The sequence below is a fragment of the Formica exsecta genome, unplaced genomic scaffold (assembly GCF_003651465.1).
Source record: "Formica exsecta isolate Colony F162 unplaced genomic scaffold, ASM365146v1 scaffold295, whole genome shotgun sequence".
NCBI classification, from domain to species: domain Eukaryota; kingdom Metazoa; phylum Arthropoda; class Insecta; order Hymenoptera; family Formicidae; genus Formica; species Formica exsecta.
The window spans coordinates 38,070-56,030 of record NW_021850207.1 but is presented as its reverse complement, the minus strand read 5'-3'; the positions used below and the strand labels follow the sequence as shown (position 1 = coordinate 56,030).

The window sequence follows — 17,961 nt, the reverse complement described above, 5'->3', positions numbered from 1 at the left end:
AACGCCAGCGTCTGACAGATATTCCTTGAGTGTATCATGATACGCTCGCATGATCTCGAAAAATTTATTCTTTATCAATTCATTCGAACAGAATGTGCAGAAAAATATTGAAAGATCAACGACGGGTGTTGCGTATCTTAAATCCGCGAAGTCGATCAGCATCGCTCGTAGCTGTCCATCGTCTTCCATCTTAAAAAGATTATTGCTTAATGTAAAATCGCCGTGACACAGCGTGGATAAAGGTTCCACGGGCTCCAGGATTTTTATGAGCACTTTGTCGTATGCGTTCAAGAATAAATCTGCCATTTTATCGCAGAATCCCGTGTCGTAGTTCTGACTGCGAAGATAATACACTACTCTCATCGCGATATTATTGTAAAAGTCCTTGATTTCCTTTATCATATTATTGTAATATTTGGTTTCTTGCAATCGCTTTAAAATATCGAAGAATTCTTCCCGCTGCAGCTCCTTCATAACGTATCCTTTACCGTGGAATCGTCCTAACTCACGCATCGCCGCTAAGATATATTCCAAAGGAGCGTCATACACGTAGGGACAAGGACAGTATCCTTGATCACTGACATTTTCTAGAGCGATTACCGAGTTGGTGGGCGGCTGTTTGTCGACGTAGAAGCATCTTGGAAAGTTTTCGTCGGGTCTGGCGTACGCATGATAGAACAGAATCTCGTTATGAAACTGAGAATCAATGTTGACGACCTGTATATTGATTTCCTGTTTCAAAGGTCTCTTCGTATAAGAGAAAGTTTCTCATCCTTTCCCTTGTTTCTAAATATTACAGATGCATTATACAGGTTGGTCAAACACCTGTCAATTTTGGGGTACTCGTATCGTTTTTCTCCGACGACCGATCCGAGATTCTGCATATCTTTGACATCACTTTTTCGATCCATATCTGGGACATTTTATTTTATTCGACAAATGTGAAACAACTTGTCGTTTTTCAATCTGAATGCGAATTTCACGTGATCACTGTTACAAACTCGCTTATAGCGCGAACAATATTGGCTGTGATTTAAAATGACTTGTAGATAATGATGTTATCAAAGCATTCCTAAATTGGTTTCGTCTCATGTAATAGAATAATACAAGAAGTGGGATACATATACTAATGCATGGCTGTTTTGCGGCATGAGTTAACATAATGTCAAGGAAACATGGACAGAATTGATAGAGCTGTGTGAGTCGTGTGTATAAATTAATCTTTGAATAACGTGATAGTTTGCTGTTATATAAAGATTATAGAATCGACTTTAAGCTCTTTTTAACACAATTTTTTTTATCTGTCTTATATCAACAAGATTATACAGAATAAATTTCAATTAAAGTGAAAAAAGATTTATGACAAAAAAAGCTCTGTGCACACACACCACTGCGCAACAATTTGTATGTGTTATATTTAATTAATTAATATAATTTAGTCATTTTAATAACAATTTGTTCATTATGAAAATCATACGCAGGATGTTATCTGTGATCAGAATAATATTGCAAATTTTCAGTATTAAATTTTTTATATCTTTAATTAATTATACACATTTTAATTGTATATTAAAATCAATGTATGATTGGTATTATACTCTTACATATATATATGAATCATATCTCTTTTAATTTGCAGAGAAAACTTGCAATATTAATTATTCGTTAAAATATATATGTATATTTGTGTTTTTAATCATATTAATAATTTTTACTAAAGTATAAAAATTAATTATAGTTAGATTTTTGCATTATTGTATAGAGTTTATAGATTGTATAAAAAAGACTTATTAATGACTTTTTTCGTTGGTGCTATATTTTGTATAAAATTTACATTGAAAAATTGTAAAAATTGACTAAAACATATTTTTCTCTATCCTTATTGTACGGAATATTGTATGAAGGTTCTGCCTTATTGCTAAGATAAATAATAGAAGAGGGAAACAAGGATATCATTTTTACTCGAATGAAAAATAAATGTATACATAATTTCAACTCTCCAACATAAAATAGCATTAAGATGTAAAATTCTTGAATAATCATAAGTTAATGAAATAGAAGAAATGAACTCAAATATATATATAAGCAATAAAACAATAAGAGCATTAATGAATATATGATTATTGAATAGGAACAAATATAAAAAAACGAAATTAAATATATTTTTAAGTCACAAAATTATAATAAATTTATATATGAATGTATGATTATTGAATAGGAACAAATATAAAAAAACGAAATTAAATATATTTTTAAGTCACAAAAATATAATAAATTTATTTAACTTTTTTGCCCAACTTAAACGGCAAAAAATTATTCTGCATTTACATATTGTATATTTCTGATTATTTAAAAATATTTTCCAAAGCTTAAACATTATTATCTTATTGATATTGATTTATACATCGGATTAATATCGCACGATTATAAAAAGTGTTTTAAGCAACCAAAGTCTTTCATTTGCAACAACATATCGGCTAATATTTTGGATATTTTGTCTCCACCTTTCTTCTTGACAATTTTTGCAAACTCTATATCTGTTAGTGTTCGTATTTCATTTGTGCTATCTTCTAAAAAGGATAAAGACGGTAAGAAAAAGGATGCAATAATAAAACCGAACAGGCCACCCATCTTGTAATTGTCCAACAAAGCGTCGTACGAGTACTTCTCAATATTCTGTATGCCAGCATCCAGCAAATACTTCTTCAATGCGTCATGATAAGCCTGCATGATTTCGAAAAACTTATTTTTTCTAATTTCATTTGAACAACAGAGACAGAGAAACGTGGAAAGATCGATAACGGGAGTCGAGTATCTCAAATGCGCAAAGTCGATCAGCATCGCTCGTGGCTGTCCATCGTCTTCTATTTTAAATAGAATGTTGCTTAATGTAAAATCTCCGTGACACAACGTGGACAAGGGTTCTACTGGCTCCACCACTTTCATCATTACTACGTCGAACGCATTCAAAAATACAACTTCCATTTTATCGCAAAAGATCGCATCGTGGCCTTGATTACGAAGATATTCAATTGCTCGCGTTGCGATGAAGTTGACAATAAATTTGAATGCATCTATCGTACTGTCGTACCTAATTTCTTGAAGCTGCTTTACAATGTTGAAGAATTTTTCTCGTTGCTGCTCCTTCATGACGTATCCTTTGCCGTGGAATCGTCCCATTTCGCGGATCGCCGCTAAGATGTACTCCAAAGGACCATCGTATGTGTATGGACAAGGATGATATCCCCTTTTATTGACGTTCTCCAACGCGATCACCAGATCGGCCGATTGTTCGTCTACGTATAAGCATCTTGCAAAGTTTTCGTCGGGTCGAGCGTACATACTATAAAACAGGATTTCGTTATGGAACTGAGAATCGACGCGCATCATCTGTCTAGCCATCTTCTCCGGCAGGGATCTCTTCAGTATCATAGCAAGTTCCTCACTTTGTCCCTTTACTTTGCTTGTAAACTTTACGCATATGTAATGCAGATTGGATGTAATAAACTTCACGTTTTTGGATAACTCGTACCGTGCTTTGTCCACGTCTAATCCGAGATTTTTGATAATCTTCGACACGATCTTTTCAATCCATCGTTGAAAATTCTCGTCGGAAGACATTTTTCAATGAGATACTAAGTAAATCTTAGATTGTAGCTTTAATAATATTGTAGTTTTCATATAGCCTTTTAATATATAGATATTGATATCTCTTATCATGTGATGCAAGAAACGCGAGTATACATAGTAAAAAAGGTCGTATATTAAAAATAATTCATAGTTAAGATTAATTTTTTTCTTGAGTGTTTTTTCTGCTGTTTCATATATAATGTTAGTGGCATTCACGTATTTTGTTTTATAGATTACTTACAAATAATATTAGGTTACTCTCACATGTTGAATTGACAAGGTCCGATATATCTGAGAAATAAATTTGCACTTAATTGCACAACTAAAAGCCTGAAAGTACAATAAGGTAAGCGATCGAAGGGAGCAATTTTTGGTTGCAAATTGCGTGCACGAAAATTCTTGAGTGCTATTGTTTGGATAATGCACGTAAATAACGAACCCATTTACGTGATATGGTACTAAAGTATTATGGTGAAATATTCGCGCGATAGGGGAATCACGTAATCGAATCAAAGTCCATCTGCCAAATAGATATTACATAAAGCCGATACACAAAGGCACGCGTATACAAAAGTATGAAAGACGTAGATCTAGCATAAGATATTTTTATATAAGAGAAATATGAGCAACTTTCCGCTAGAGTCTAGTATATCAGAGAAATATATATCTATATATAACATATTAAATATTATTCACGCACGCGCGTATATATATACACACGCAAGCGTACGAGTCTCTCAGAAAATTTTATTTTTAAAATTAAAAATATAGTTTTTGTATTTTTAGAAGATTTTAGTCTCAAGATAGCCTATCTAAAGCAAATGAACAAGGAAAGATATACTCTGCAAACTGTAACGTGCCATTCACAACAAGTATTTATCTTCGATTACAGAAAAAAAAGATTTTGTAACTGCGCATCAGTGGAACGAATGAAATTTCCAGACTTGAAAGAAGTTGATGTTTTTCCGGTCAGGTAAAATGTGTCTCGAGGGTGTCGAGGATGCGGCTGTCGGATAGAAATGGCATTTGCGTTTTCCGCTTGGAAAGGAATATTCCATGTGCTATTCCTCCTGAAAAAAAAAAAATTTTTAAAGTAATTGCGATTGATGTTTTTAAATAATTTCTTTAGCGGATGTTTAAGGAGTTAAATATTTGAATACTGATATTTTTATTTCCACAAATGTCGACTCTATAAAATGTGCACGATATCGGTAAGAAATTGCAAAAAATATTTAATTTGCATTCTGTATGGATCTCTGCTTTTATAATTAATAACATTAATAATGGTAATGATATTTTATTTAGCTCTGAAAATATAAAGGCCAATTTTAAATCAAATTTCAATTAACTTAGTCGATGATTAATTCAATTGAGATAGAATTATTGACAACATTATTTTTAATCATATAATTCGTTGGAAATCTAATTTTTCTTTCCATCAAACATGACAGATAATAATTTTATCTGTAAACAAAATACTACAGATATTATTGCATAAATTTGATATGATTTGATAAATTTTCGATTAAGATAATAAGAGTTTTGTCGAAGCCTGAAATGCTTAACTATGTAAACGCACAGCAGAATCTCGAGGCAGAAATGCCTCGAGATAGATCATGCAATGACGATGTGCGGCTTTTGAATCTACGCGGCGAGGCGTATCGAAATTTTCTCTCGATAATGCATTTTTGGCCGGGAATTTATTGCACCGGGCGTTAAAAGCGCATTAAAGCCTCACGTCCCAAAAACGCTTCTCGTGCCCCCGTTTCTCGCTGCACGCGAGGTCCATTCCGAAACCAGCACGATCAAGCACGGTACATTCCCGCATGGCTGAGTGTTAGACATGGGTCGGATGACGAGAAAACGTCTCCTGCGATTTTTCCAGGTAAAGGGACTTTGCATAATCACCGGTGACGTTGCATTTAAGTGGCTTGCGCGGTAAGCGGCGAAGAGAGGCAACTCGAGCCACGGCTATCTAAATAGCTATTGCGCGATGGTTTTAACGAAAAAGAACTTTAGACCGGCGCTGGTAGAAACTTTCCGTTCTTTTTAAATTTTAATACCAGCACTAGCTGGTTTATCTACTGTCGTCGTGCGAATTTCGTACAATTTATAAATGCTGCCTCCGCAGAAAATTGCCAAACGAAAAATTTTACACTCCCTCTATTTCCGCTTCTGCTAAAGTGCATCGATATTTATTACGATATTAATAATCAGTTTAAACATTTCGGTTTACGGCGAATTAAAATACACGGTTATTTTTTTCGTTTCTAGCTGCGAGAAATTTGTTTTCGCACGTTTATTGCGCGACGTAGTGTATATCTATAATGTTAATCGTAGATATCAGTAAGTCGTGATATTCTTGTACATCAATTAAATTGTTTGAGTTTAATTCCACGGATACCAAGAATTTTCTCGTGCGATAAGTAGACCGGCCAAAATAACGTAAACAGAATTATCTTATCTGGGGCTGTAAGAAAATATATAATAAGTTTATGTAGATGGGAACGCTACACCATAAAACAAAGAATTCGTTATGTCACGCGTTTAATTTCCTTTGATAAAATGTCAACGCCTTTCGCTAAACGACGACGATTCATTGCGCGAGCTATTCAGAGAGTTGGAACCCGTCAACGGAATATATAATTACGGGGAGTTGGTTTATGAGAAAGATGAGTGAGATGAGAGAGAAAGAGAGGCGTGATATTATCGCGTTCTTTTTCCCAGGGCGCACAATTCCTTGTCGAAAATTCCGCAAAACATAACAATGACTGGCGTTAAGGAGAAGACTGCTGGCTACGCGGGACGAATCGAGTCAGATTAAATTTCCATTGCAAATTTCATTCAACCGACTGCCTCGTATCTCACTCTCACTCCATCTCTCTTTCTCTCTCTCTCTCTCTTTCTTGAGCGCTCGTCTTGCTCTCGACGACGTGACGACGATTCAACGCAACGTCGTCTCTCGACAAGATGAACGAGGCGGCCCGGTATTTACGCGAGGAACGATGAAACGTTCGCGGGATAAGCGTCGAGTCGTTGACATGTATATCCAAGCGTCGTTATCCGCTTTCTTTGTCGAAAAGATTATCGCCTCGCGTGAGACTGTCACGATCTATCCGCGAGATAGATAACTGTTCCGAATCTGCGATCGAACGTTTTAGCGTCTACGAGCCAACCATAAGTAGCTTTCCCGACGACTAGGCGGATATCTGACGCAATGTTATGCTTCTTGCTCCGATGACGTTCCTCTTATCGGTACAACTTGTGACGACGACGGACAATGATAACGAGAGCTTCTTGCATTTAATATAGCGCGTGTGCGACTTAAGCGCTCGTTAGACTAATGAGTTCTCAAAAAAAGGGGGTTTTCTTGTGTTATCTCGAGAAGAGACAGGCTATTAAATGAGAACTTAATGACACGGTTACAGGTGGCTTTTGTCTTTGTTGAACACGATCTGTCGCCTCGACATCATCATCGCCTTCGACAATAGCAAACATTATGATCGCTAAATCCAGTCGTATTGTGAAGATGGATATCCGAGTCGAAATTTTGCTCCTATTTACACAACTTCAATTTTCTTACTTTATAAAAGCGATAAACGAATAGTTTTTCGCTTAGGGATTTAAGAGAATAATCTTCGGCAAAACTATAGATTAAATAATTGTAAAGGAGAATCTAACTGTATGCTACTTGAAGTATCAAGATATTAAGATATTATATTGAGAATAGGAGCAGAATTTCGACTCGATTAATTGCAAGTAATAATCGAGCATTGAAAATGAAACGGTTAATGAAAATATAGAAATAGATAAATTTTTAACTCGATGTACCGCCCTATGCACTTGACATGCATTATATTATCTCGTCCACTTAGCATGCGATTATTATTATCTCTCCTCACGTTGTCACAACCGAATATTATATTAACTGCTTTCAAATGACGATAAATCGACGACGTAAATCGATTTTCTTGTGCCAAAGTATATTCTTCATTGTGTCTGATCGAGAACTTGGCCTCGCGAAAGATCCGGAGTGAGTTTCGCGCTCTGTTTCGCGCGAAATAAATTCGCGCGGGCAATCGACGAGACGCTCGCGCACACGCCTCGAAAGTGAAAATTAATCCGATCGGCCGTGCGGGAAATCAATTCCGTAATAAATCTCTCCCCCGGGCGGGATCGTAAATAATATCCGCGCCGTGCTCCGCGAGATAGCGCGTTGGCGCGCGACAAAGAAATATGACACCCCACGGTCAAGCTTATTTATCGACGAAACACCGTTGCCGACGGCTTCTGCCAGACCACCTCCAGCTAGGACATTTTACATCCCCGCTCTCTCTGCATCCCTCGGCAAAAATCCTTGTCCGCTCTGCGTGCGAGAGAGCTCGCGCTCGGCCACGTGGAGCGATCATAAACCTTCCGACTTGATTCTCTTGCGACTCATAGATCTTAAACGGTTTTCACACTAGGCACTCTATATGTATTCTCCATCGATTATCTTATTTTATGAAAAAAAAAGAAGGCGCGATATAAATGATGGAAATAAATTCCAAAGTCTTAAACAAAATCTGCAGAAACTAGATATATTAAACGGCGTATAAATTTAGTCTCTCGTTATATATACATATGTCGTTACGCGTTATTTGTTACATCACTCTATTTCTCCGCGTAATTCCCGCAACGTTTGATCTAAAGTAACGACCGGCGATTCCGGCGACATTTACTTTCCATTAAGTCGCGCGTCGTACAATATAAGATCGTTTGCTATGGCAATACTGACCGTAATAAATTGATGCTTGAGTTTATGTACCGCTATCTCATCCGGAGAATCTTCGCGTTTCCTCCTTCCTCCTTCAATTATTCCATTCCCGAGGCGAATCATTAGCGGAGGCTGCATGCGTGCGATTTCTTGCAATCGGTCGGCAACGCCAGGCCTTAGTCTCGCGTACTCGGCCAATAATGGGTAAACTTTGCTTACGTAATTCCGATCGGAGAGGCAGCCATTGGAATTGCATCGCAGAGTGCGACTGCTAATGCCGGGACCAATTTACTCACGAGACAGTGGGAAAATTTACGGTAGATCTAAGCTTTCACGCAAGCTTTCGTCGTCTGTACCGATATCGAACAAAGTTTCTTGCTCGCATTTCGCGCTTCGTTAATTTACTACTCTTGATTGGATTGATGTGATCTGCTATTTTTTTTTCAAGCGGAGAATTACAACAGTAGATACGTTCCCGTGCGTTTAAAAATGCAGGAATAGATCGTAAAAAATTTTTACGCGGATTCAACTGTCGGGCGAAATACCGCACGCTCGGAGAAAAGAACGGAAGGGATGTATATGTCCGCCAAGACTACCTATGAGGCGTTTAAGCAAAAGTTGCGAATTTGAATTTTAAAACAGGAGAGACTGCGCTCTGTCCGCACGACCTCGCCCCGGGTAAGAGTTTCGGTAAAAGTAGATTGAAAGATAACTCTCTACGCGGCTCTCTATTTCTCCTCTTCTCCCCCATTTTATCCGGCAATGCCTCCCTTTATCCTTGCCCCGACCTTCCCATCGTCGCGGATATTTTACGATGTGGCTTCGACGCGCCGGCCGTAAAATCTCGAAATTTAGGAGGGGATCTAACCGCAAGGACGCGACCCACTGCACCCACGACCCCGTGTGTATACTCGCCAGTTTACGTACTTATATATAGCGTCTCTTTCACAAAATGCGGAATAATTTGTGGATTCGAAGGAGTGCGATCACCCGGTAGAATCGGGTCGAAGCCCCGACTCAGCTGCGTAATTCGAAATCCGCCGGGGAATCGCTGATGCGCGCATTCCGCGGCTCATCAGCCATAACCCGATGCTATCCGGAGGATCCGCGAGCTTTAATGGACCGTCGAGTGAGATAAACGCGTAACAAGTATCGCGATTAAACCCCTCTCCCCTTTCCTCCTTTCCCAACCTTCCACATTGCTCTCCGCGTTACCGGCGCGAAAGGAAGCGTCGCGCGGATTCACGCTCGTTCTCCATGGCCTGCTCCCGTATCCCCGGGTCGGCGCGATAAATTCTCATTTCTGCCGACGACGCGACCGACTCTCCGCGGACGGAAACCGTAGACTGGGAGCAAAGAAATGGGAACGACAATGCGGTTCTCCAAACACACGCCACGTCCAACTATTATACTTATCGCTGGCGACTTTTCCGATCCATTTCCGCTCTCTTTTCCACTCTTTTATTTTAAAATCAGCGTTTATCGCGGAATAATCAAAGACTGTTATTTGATCTATCTGTTTTGCGCGTCATATCATTAATTCTTTGCGTGAAAAGATAATTTACTTCTACGATGAACAATTAGAAGAAGAATGCATTTAACATGTTGGATTCGAATTGTGATTGGAAAATAGGATTTAAAACATGCGGGGAAATTAGATTGTTACCTCATTGAAATGATACAAGCTATCGTATCTCTTTAAATTGAGTTCACATTCCTTTTGAATCGAGTTAAAGGCCAGATTGCTGGCCTTCACAAGCGTATGAAGGGACAAAAGGAAAGGAAATTGAGGAAATGGGGCAGATTGCGAGAACTTGGAAAGGTGGTCAATGACGTTGACTCATAATTAAATTAGCTCGAGCCCATTATACGAACACGGGTCGGCTCTTGTAACTCGTTCGTTCCAAACTTGGCCGATTCAAATGGCTCTTCGTAAGAGCTCGAATTTCTTGTCGTCCAAATAAAACAGAGCCGTCGAAATTGTTCGCGGTCTTTCGCCAAATTTAATAAAGAAACTTGCTGCTGCGAGACCTTACGTTGCGCGAACAAACTTTTATTTTGTTGTACACCATGTGTGTCGCGAGAGAACATATTTGCCTTATATGTACGTAAAACGTAACGTTCGTATATAACGCGATAAAATGAAAATTTGTAATGTTCGAATAAAGCGCGGAAATGGAAGATTGTGAAAACCGCATATATTATAATATCGAAGCGGAAATACACGCGAAAATTTCGTGGTCTCGCCAACTATTGTATTAAAGATAGCATCTCGCAGTTTGCGAAAGAGCGGTACAACAAAATCTCTTGAATGTCGGCGTTTTATCATTGTTATGACAGTCACAAGCGAGCATTGGTATAAAGGAAACGTTACGCGATTAAATCCCCGGATAACTTTCCGCCTGGGATTTGACATTCCCGCAGTCGTTCACCGGCTGCAACGTGTATAATTGATTATCGCCCGTGGAAAGTTTCCGTGGAAAGTTTTCCGTTCATTTTGTCTCGTCGTTCCATGTCCGGGGACCCGGCAATGTGAATATTATCCGACGACGGGACGCTGATTGCGAAGCGACCGGGGAGAGGGAAAACGAATTAACGCCGTCGGAGAATTCGCGATATAAGTCGCGGCTAAAGTTCTCCGAGCCGTCCTTGGGGATAAACCACCCCTCGGAAGCGGTGTCGCTGCTAAGAGAAAACGAGGAGCCGGATTATCCGCGTCGGCTGCGCCGCTTTCGAGATTCAATATTTGCTACGTCAGCCGTGAGCGCGCGCGCGCGCGCGCGCGCCTTCCTCGCGTAATCACGGCCTAATCAAGACCGGCGAGATTCGATTATATACTCGTCGAGTTCCCGGCAATGGAGCGTAACTAGCATATGATAGCACCGAGACCCGGCGAGGAAACGAGCCGGCCCGTTCGACGACCTGTCGACGACGGCCAATTATACTCGGCGCTCTCGTCGAACGTGTATTTTCCAGCCGAGACGAATAAACTGCGTCCGTATACAAAAGCGTGATATATAATTCGTTAGCTGCTTTCCAAATGACTCGATTTCTATCTCGAGACAGCGAGCTGTCAGCGGGGCTGTCTGTCGCGAATTGGGAGCGACGATGGGAAGCGGTGAACGGGTTCATCCTTGCGCGCGCATGGACGAGCAAGGTAATTGCGAATTACGTTTTTAATCTATCTCTCTCTCAAATCCTCTCTCTCTCTCTCTCATCTGTGTAGAATATAGGATGATGCGCACGCGTTGTGCACGTGAATCATCGCGATTAATTCGGACACTTTCTACGAACGGTGCGGTTGAAGCGATTCTCCCATCAATTGCGCGTATCACGCGCAATAAATTAAACGATATCGACTTTGCGAGAAAATTATTTCCCCATCGTCGATTCCAGAAGTCGTCGGACCGATAAACAATTCTCGCAACTCCCCGAGGTGTGCCCGCGACAATGATACTTTCTTCTTGCTTTGAGAAGTTTATCGCCAAAGCTTATTCGCAGTTTGAAACATTTAACTCGATTTATCCGAGATAATTATAAACATTTGCGCCTTTTGTGTCGCTTTTTTACATCTTCCTTCTTTTTTTTTTTTGGATTAATACATTTGACAGCATCCGGTTAAATTAACGGTATATCGGAAAAGGTAAAAATAAAAGTTTAACATATACGAGTGTCAGTTTTCGCGTTGAAATTATTTAGCAGTGGCATAAAATTTTCCGCGTATTCTCTTGCTTATGAAAAAGAGCAAATTGTAAAATAATAAAACAATATATACCAAGTAGTAAAAAAATAATTGTACTTTATATTGAACGGCTTTCCAAAAAACACACTTTGCCAGTGTTTTTTTTTTCTGAAAAGGAAACAAATTATTTATATCGTTATTCTGCTCGACAATTCATTTATTTTCCTAGTATTGTGATGCATTCGGACAAGTTTAATTGGATAAGGCAAATCAATCCTGTTTGTGAGAAGAAGTGCACTATTGCGATTCGTGCGCCATTGTCCTTTGTCCGTTGCGCGAAATGCTGCTATAAGTCGCATGGCATTACAATGAAAACGTCTTCCCGGTACGAAGGACGACAAAGAGATTTTCTTAGTTTGTGTGTATGTAAGACAGAGAGAGAGAAAGAGGGAAAAAGATGATATTGTTAATGTGAGAGTTACCATTAAATGTCAAGGTGCAAGAAATTGGGACGGTTAATGAATGACTCCCGCTACCTCTGTAAACGGCAAGAAGCGCGCTCGTTACATCTTCTGCTAATTACGATTTCAGCTTTTGTAAGCGTGCTTTCTTTCCGCGATCCATCGTAAAATAATTAACGGGCATCCAAGCCCGTAAATGGATTTTATGTCGGCCAAATTTTATTTTTATCACAACGAGCGTTTAATTAAAATCTCGCGGACTCCGCGGATTTTTTCGTTAACTAGATGTGTATTCGCGCAAATTTCCGCACTCTTATTATTTTTAAGAGAAAAATGGGAAACTATTACGCGTTGCAAACCTCACTTTCGTATACATTAACAGTTTAGCATAATACGATTAATATTCATGCGTGCAACGAAAATATTATAATTATAATTGTTATTATTATTATTATATAATTATCATGATAATTATATTCTGGATTGTGGGATTTAAAATTATATATTGCGTGTTGCACAAATGAATAAATATTATACGTATCTGTTTCTACTTCAATTTTTTAACTTTTTTTTTTTTCTACGATATATCTGCCCTTTAGTCACGCTCGCCGGTAAGAGGTGTTTCATTTTAGATAATAAAATACATAACGCAAAGCGCGATAATTCGCGACGAAACATCGTCCACACGTCATTTTTCCGATTCCCATTTGTTTGTTGCGAAAAAGTAACAGTTTCAAAATATTTAACTGTCGCTTTATTCGTCGAAGAACCTCGGTATTGTATTCCGCGAAAATTCGTTTGCGCTTCTGGCTCCTCGATATTCAATGTGCGAGAACACGATGGACGAGAATACAAAATACCCCTTCACCTACCCTTCCTAAATGTTTAGCATCGAAATTGCCGCATTTATACAGCGTTTCTTTGGATTTCTCGTGTTTCAGAAGTGCACTGTCACACTATGCCGCAAGGCGGTAACGGCAAGAGCGGCGACACGTACAGCCAGAACGCTCTGGAGGAGACCGCACGATCGACGGGGCCGTACTTCGACAAATCAGCCTCGAAGAACGTGACCGCACTCTTAGGAAAGACGACGTATCTCAATTGCCGTGTCAAAAATTTGGGGAACAAAACGGTGAGTGACACAAGAACTATCGTATCCGTAAATAGAAGCGTCTTCGCGATATTATATCTCTCTGCGTTGCTAATACGTTTCTTTTATTTATACTTACGACAAGATCGTCGTGATACGATACTCGGAGATTATTCCTGAAATAATAAAAGACAAAGAATGAGATATCATATTATAAAAAATATATAATATAAGGCGTTAACTAAATGACTCTTGTAATAAGAAACGTTAGGGAAATAGCGATGAGAAAAATATTGAAATCGGAAAAGCGCAATCGAGAGAATATAAATATTTTTTTGTATTTTATAATTTTTAAAAATTCCAACGTTATCGCAATAATTCTCCTGAAATTTTTGCGCTGAAAAAAAAACATCGAGAAAATAGACGCGGCTCGCTATTAGAAGGAACGAAATTGGCTTGCGCTTTTTGTCGTCCAACAATTCGAAAGCAGGAAAACAAAGCCGGGTCACGACACGTTACCGAGTCGTAGGATTAATTTACGGCAATTTACGGGCGTATACTTAAATCCAACGACGCGGCATAGCGGATAAAGTCTCCCGTGCGATAAAGTCTCGCTAATGGCGAGCTACTAAAGTAACGGACGCCCTGAGGGAGGATTACGGGGCGAGAAACGCGGTGAGACGATGCCTATGTAAACACGAAAACGGATACTACGTTTTCTCGGTCCGGCTAAATGAATGACTAGTGGAATATACGGAATGTCAATATTTTATCGACACACGATGAAGCGTCACGCCCTTTCCCCGGGTAAACTACAGGCGGTATCGCGCCGGAAGTGCACTCGGACACCGGGTCCTCTCGACGACAATGCCATTAAAGAAAGTGCAGGTGCTTTCGGTCAGCTCTAAACTTCAAGCTTTGCGCGGTATTATTAGTGCCTGATAAATTCGGATCGATTTCATGTCTCGGTCGATTTTTTCCAACAGGGAGAGCGAAAACTAGCACTAAGCATAAAAGCAAAACCATGTGATACATATCGTGTATTCGAGGGATGTAAACGTCGTTTGAACCATCCCGTCGAATTCCATACAATTTTTCTGTATTTAAAAGGCCTTTTCATTTAAAAAATGCTAATAAGAAATATTTTACATCCCGTTCGGTGCGGCACGTATCTTGAACGAATATTATATGTATATATGTTGGGGGAAACGGCACGACACGGACGAATTCATCGCCAAGGATTAGATATAACTCACGGGTAAAAGCGAGGGAAAAATTGGACCGGTCATAACTCACGTTAGTCGTATTTTACGTATCTTTTTTTCTCGCATCTCTCCCGGGAGCGATTAGATCGCTTGGATTATTCACGATGACTTCCCACCGATTCATAGTTACCGAGACGTATCAAAGAGTTAGTATATTGTTAAATCGTATAATCTACTCGCCCGTCTAGATGCGTCATTCGTCATTCTGTCTCTTACAGATATCAGAAATCAATTACCCCTTAATTGATTGTCGTAAGCGCATTATCAATTTATAATTGCGTTTCAATAAATTCCTAGAAACTTTAGAAACATATATTTGAAAGAAAAATGAGATCAATGTTTAATGTTATACTTTATCGAAAAATTTGAAGCAGACGGAATCTTTTATAACAATTTCACTCGTATGTTTTTCTTGTATTTAGGATCCATTAGGTTTTTATAAAGCTCTGAATGCGCGATCAATCGCATTTTCCATATCTCGTAAAAAATGAAAGAGACTTAAGAAACGCTAAGGCATAATACTTTGTAACAATTGAATTGGTAATGCACGTCAGTTTATACAGCGATGCAGCTGCTTAGTCGTTGCGGGGGATGGAGGAACGTATAATTCGGTATTGGAATCGACCGACTTTCCCGAACACGACGTCCGGATTTATCGTTCTTGTGCGAAACTCGCGGAGAATCATAGCAACGCGGGCCAGATTTATTAGACGTACGTCCGCCACGACGAAGTAGAGATGCATCGCGAACGCGATGCGGGGAAGGGGCCGTGTTTTACTTAATCTATGAATTGCAAGCAAAACGCGGACTTCGACGTTCAAAAAGAGGCCCGGATTCATTCATATGTATGACGCGTAACCTAGTTTGAATTCAATTCTACTCGAGAGGCATTTGTGTGGCGTTTGCCTCGAAACTTGTGGAAGCTCTCTTCCGGTGAACATCGGGCACTCGCGAGTGCCCTCAAAAATTTCCGGTCAGCATCGAGAGTTGGCGTAATTAATCTTAAAATGCACACGAAGAATATTTATTTATATACTCGGAGAGTAATATTCATCTCTTTTTCGATAATATATTTATATATATTTTAATTTTTTTTCGTATATAACTGTCATCGACAAAGTAGCATATTTTGACAGTTCAATGAGAATTTATAGTAATGTGAATGATTCGTTTAATGCGCGCGCGAATTTAATATATTGTTTTTAAAAAACAAAGAAAATTATCGTACACTTTCTTCGAGCTTACAACAAAGCCTGTCATTGCGTATTTTGACAATTCAAATGTTCGAAGATTTAGTAGCGAATAATACTAGATTTTATTTGTTAGGAACATATTTAAAATAGAATCTCGTATCAAGCGTGTATTTCAATATCGGTGATATCGATATTACACGCGTATTTATTTTATCGATCAAAACTTAGCCCTCTATCAAAGTGTGTCGTATGTCACGACGATTGAGTATTTGATTTCTAAATCGTGTTTACTGTCATCGCGCGCTCGTCGGAAACTCATCGATGGTTTACGATTGGAGTGTATAGGAAATTTCAAGTCCAATCGAAACCGCATAGGAAGCTGTACTTGCTTAGACCTTAATTAAATTCAACGCTTAAATGTCTTGTTGGTGGGAGCACAATCGAAGCGATCGCGCAAGCGGATTGATAGAGAAACTCGTCGGCGCTCTTCTGTTCTCAGAACTTGAATTAAAATAAATAACTCGGCCGTTCGATAAAGACGCACTCCGAGGAAACTGTAATATGACTTGCGCGTAAAGAAGAGAATAAAGATAGAGACGTTCGGCTTCATCATGGTGGATTCTTGTGGCATTCCTTCGAACGGAGTGACACAAATGCCCGAAGAGAATTTCTTTTCTCTTCATTACAATGAACATCGATTCGATATAGACGGAATGATTATCGCGCGCGGTTGATTTACATTAATTCAAGATCAAAGCTTTCGACGAGTCGAAACAAAGTGCTCTCCGGCCGATGTAAAAGAGATCTTTTCTTTTAAAATTCAAAGAGAAACGAGCGCAGGACATTGTTAAGTATAAGGAGGCGAATTTTTTTGTAACACCGCGAGAGCTTTATAAAAGAGAGCGGATAAAAGACGATAATCGAGATTTCATCGATTGCGATACGTGGGCACAGAGTTCCGTTCGATGACCGTCAGCCTTCCGGAGAAATACGACTTAACTCTTTGCGCTCCAATTACTGAAACCAGGGACAAAGTTCGATTCCTTTCGCTCATCGTGCATATCGATGAAAGGAGATATCTCTCTTCTTAATTGCCGACGAAGACATCCAAGGCCCCGGCGGATAGATGATACTCGAGGAAACGGCTCCGTTACTGCTAACGTTTAATCAACAAAGAACTTTGCCAATCGATCTGATTTCTTCCATTATACGATTCCGTCTTTTGCTTCTCTTTTTTTCTCTACGCAAAACTGTTTCGCATTATACATCTACACATGTATATGTGTGTATATATATATTTATTTTATTTCTTTCTTTATTTCAATTGCATTGATTGCGATATCTGGCGTTCGTGCAGTTACTCGAGTTGCTCGATTTTTTTCGACGAGAGTCCATCCATTATCCCGTTCACGATACACGTCGAATTGTGGCCCGGCTTCGATGCATCGCGCCAACCTATGTCACCGTCTACACGTTGCGTAGTACACGGGTCAACTAACCACACGGGGTCCTCCCATGCTACTCCCCATAGCATTCTCAGTCGGCGCACGCGGCCTCGATATCAACGTGATGCGAATACGCGTGCGAATGAGGTCGATCGAATGAGACGATAACGAAAAAAGAGTTTCGAGATTCTATTGCACCCACCCTTTCCTAGCATCTTTGACCGACGCCGGTCCCGCCCGCAACCAACAATCGGCCTCGTCCCTTTTCCGCGGACGTACATCGATCGCAGGGAGCGTCCTCGGGCTGAAAAGACGACAACCTCTCTCCCTCTCTCTCTTTCTCTCGACAATGCTTTTCTATTCTTGACCTTATCGTCTTCGCGACGAATTGCCGGCGCTATATCGATTTCAATGGAGTCTTATCAACAGAGTATATTCT

General features: G+C 39.5%; 2 protein-coding genes across 2 annotated transcripts in view; one reads left to right on the top strand and one right to left on the bottom strand.

The window, feature by feature from the left end:
• LOC115237409 overlaps window positions 1–13,813 on the bottom strand; it is a 19,346-nt gene extending 5,533 nt beyond the window's left edge. Inside the window, exons 1-3 of the mRNA XM_029810418.1 lie at window positions 13,759–13,813; window positions 2,428–4,700; window positions 4–717 (exon numbers count right to left, since the gene is read on the bottom strand). Coding sequence (XP_029666278.1) covers window positions 4–717; window positions 2,428–3,621 — 1,908 coding nt within the window. The 5' untranslated portion in view covers window positions 3,622–4,700; window positions 13,759–13,813. The remainder of the gene's footprint in view (window positions 1–3; window positions 718–2,427; window positions 4,701–13,758) is intronic.
• LOC115237461 lies at window positions 11,495–13,799 on the top strand. Its single transcript, XM_029810515.1, has 2 exons — window positions 11,495–11,543; window positions 13,471–13,799. The coding sequence occupies exons 1-2, from the start codon at window positions 11,495–11,497 to the stop codon at window positions 13,797–13,799; spliced, it is 378 nt and encodes a 125-aa protein (XP_029666375.1).
• Window positions 13,814–17,961: the final 4,148 nt, after the last annotated feature.